We start from the raw sequence: 1,397 nt of genomic DNA, 5'->3' as shown, positions 1-1,397 counted from the left end.
AATGACTTCGGACACCAAATGTACCTGCAATTATAGAATCACTCAGAAGCACTATCTGTAGTTTTCACAAAAGCCCCTAAAGAGAGTCATTAGCTATAGATCCTTAGTATTAGTGTTTTTTGTTTTGTTTTTTTTTGCAACTGGGCACAGGTCCTAAATGCATAATTGATCAGACAATAAAGTTAAATATCATAAGACACCTTTACCAGTATTAATCAGCTTTAATTACATATCTCTGTACATTTATAAACTTTTACATCATCCACAGTTAATAGGTTATAAACAAACACTACTGCTTAACAGGGTTCTAAAAGTTCAGCCATTTCAGTTCGGTCTCTTCAGTGGATCTTCTGGAACTGGGTCTTGGCACATCTGTTTTGGTCAATTTGTGCACAAAGCATAGAAAGAGGAGTTCAGTTTCACCCAGCTTCAGACACCACCGCAGATAATGGAGGGTTCACTATGGTCTTCCATAAAATCACTGCAAAGTACATGAGAGAGCAGCATATCCCTTTCCAGCTATAACGTTCCCTTCTTGTCCATCAGCAGTTGAGCCCAAGACCTGTCCAGTGATCAGGGACCATGAGGAAATATTTGTCCATTGCCTCACAGAAACGTGCTCGATACAGCTCTGGTGACACCACCGTGGGCAGTTTACCTGTCAGGAAGGAAAGGCGATGAAACATAGGTTTAAAGAAAAGGCAAGTGTTTTAGTTTCTGAGAATACCATGGCTATGAATGTTTTAGGAGAGTATAACTGTACCTTGACCTCCGAGAATCCCAGTCGATTTGACCACCATCTCCAGCTTTTTATCCCATGTGAAAGTCCGGATATAATCTTCAAATATACAAGAGTTTTAACAAGCACTAAAAGAAAAGTCCAATATTGATTTTAAAATAACAGATAAGATTTTCTCACCTATGATGCCCACAACTAGCTCGTTCGTGGCATCGTCACGGCCCACCAACAGGGAATAATCAATGATGAGGTGGCTGGACAGGAAGTGGGCATCACTGAGGATGGCAGCACGCAGAATGGCCTTGCAGTGTGAGCGAATATAAAGGGGATTGTCATGCACCAGTTTGAGGAGGTTCTCATCCAGGAGCACCACCTCACAGCTCTCCTTTCCTAGTTCAGTCTTCACGTTCCTGTTTCTCAGGGATCCCTTCAGGTCAAACACCTGCACAAACACAGGTAACAGGACCACGTAACAGAATGTGAACATAAAAAGACCCAAACTGAAATATTTTTGTCTGTCACAGTATTTCTGAAACACCAACTTCAAATCAGTTATAAGCTGCAAATTTAAAGTCTCAATAAATGTACCTGTGCCATCTTTCGCCCATAGAAAAGGTTTTCCATCACCAACAGGTCCAGTTTCTTTTCGGTGTTGTTC

General features: G+C 41.2%; 1 protein-coding gene across 1 annotated transcript; it reads right to left on the bottom strand.

Moving 5' to 3' along the window:
* Window positions 1-12: 12 nt before the first annotated feature.
* On the bottom strand, window positions 13-1,391 carry LOC107682958 (1-phosphatidylinositol 3-phosphate 5-kinase-like). The gene is made up of 4 exons (XM_016479062.1): window positions 1,328-1,391; window positions 920-1,181; window positions 764-838; window positions 13-658 (listed from the first exon to the last, which is right to left on the bottom strand). The coding sequence occupies exons 1-4, from the start codon at window positions 1,361-1,363 to the stop codon at window positions 543-545; spliced, it is 489 nt and encodes a 162-aa protein (XP_016334548.1). The 5' UTR covers window positions 1,364-1,391; the 3' UTR covers window positions 13-542.
* Window positions 1,392-1,397: the final 6 nt, after the last annotated feature.

Source organism: Sinocyclocheilus anshuiensis, unplaced genomic scaffold (genome assembly GCF_001515605.1).
Source record: "Sinocyclocheilus anshuiensis isolate Anshui unplaced genomic scaffold, SAMN03320099.WGS_v1.1 C32751417, whole genome shotgun sequence".
NCBI lineage: Eukaryota > Metazoa > Chordata > Actinopteri > Cypriniformes > Cyprinidae > Sinocyclocheilus > Sinocyclocheilus anshuiensis.
Note: the sequence above shows the minus strand (reverse complement) of the source record. Positions and strands in the feature narration are given on the sequence as shown.

Excerpts from the sequence above, each read along its gene's own strand:
- LOC107682958 (XM_016479062.1), bottom strand. The coding sequence starts at position 1,363 with ATGGAAAACCTTTTCTATGGGCGAAAGATGGCACAG. Across the intron at positions 839-919 it reads GCTAGTTGTGGGCATCATAG|ATTATATCCGGACTTTCACA; the intron begins GTGAGAAAATCT and ends GTATATTTGAAG. Across the intron at positions 659-763 it reads TGGGATTCTCGGAGGTCAAG|GTAAACTGCCCACGGTGGTG; the intron begins GTACAGTTATAC and ends CCTTCCTGACAG.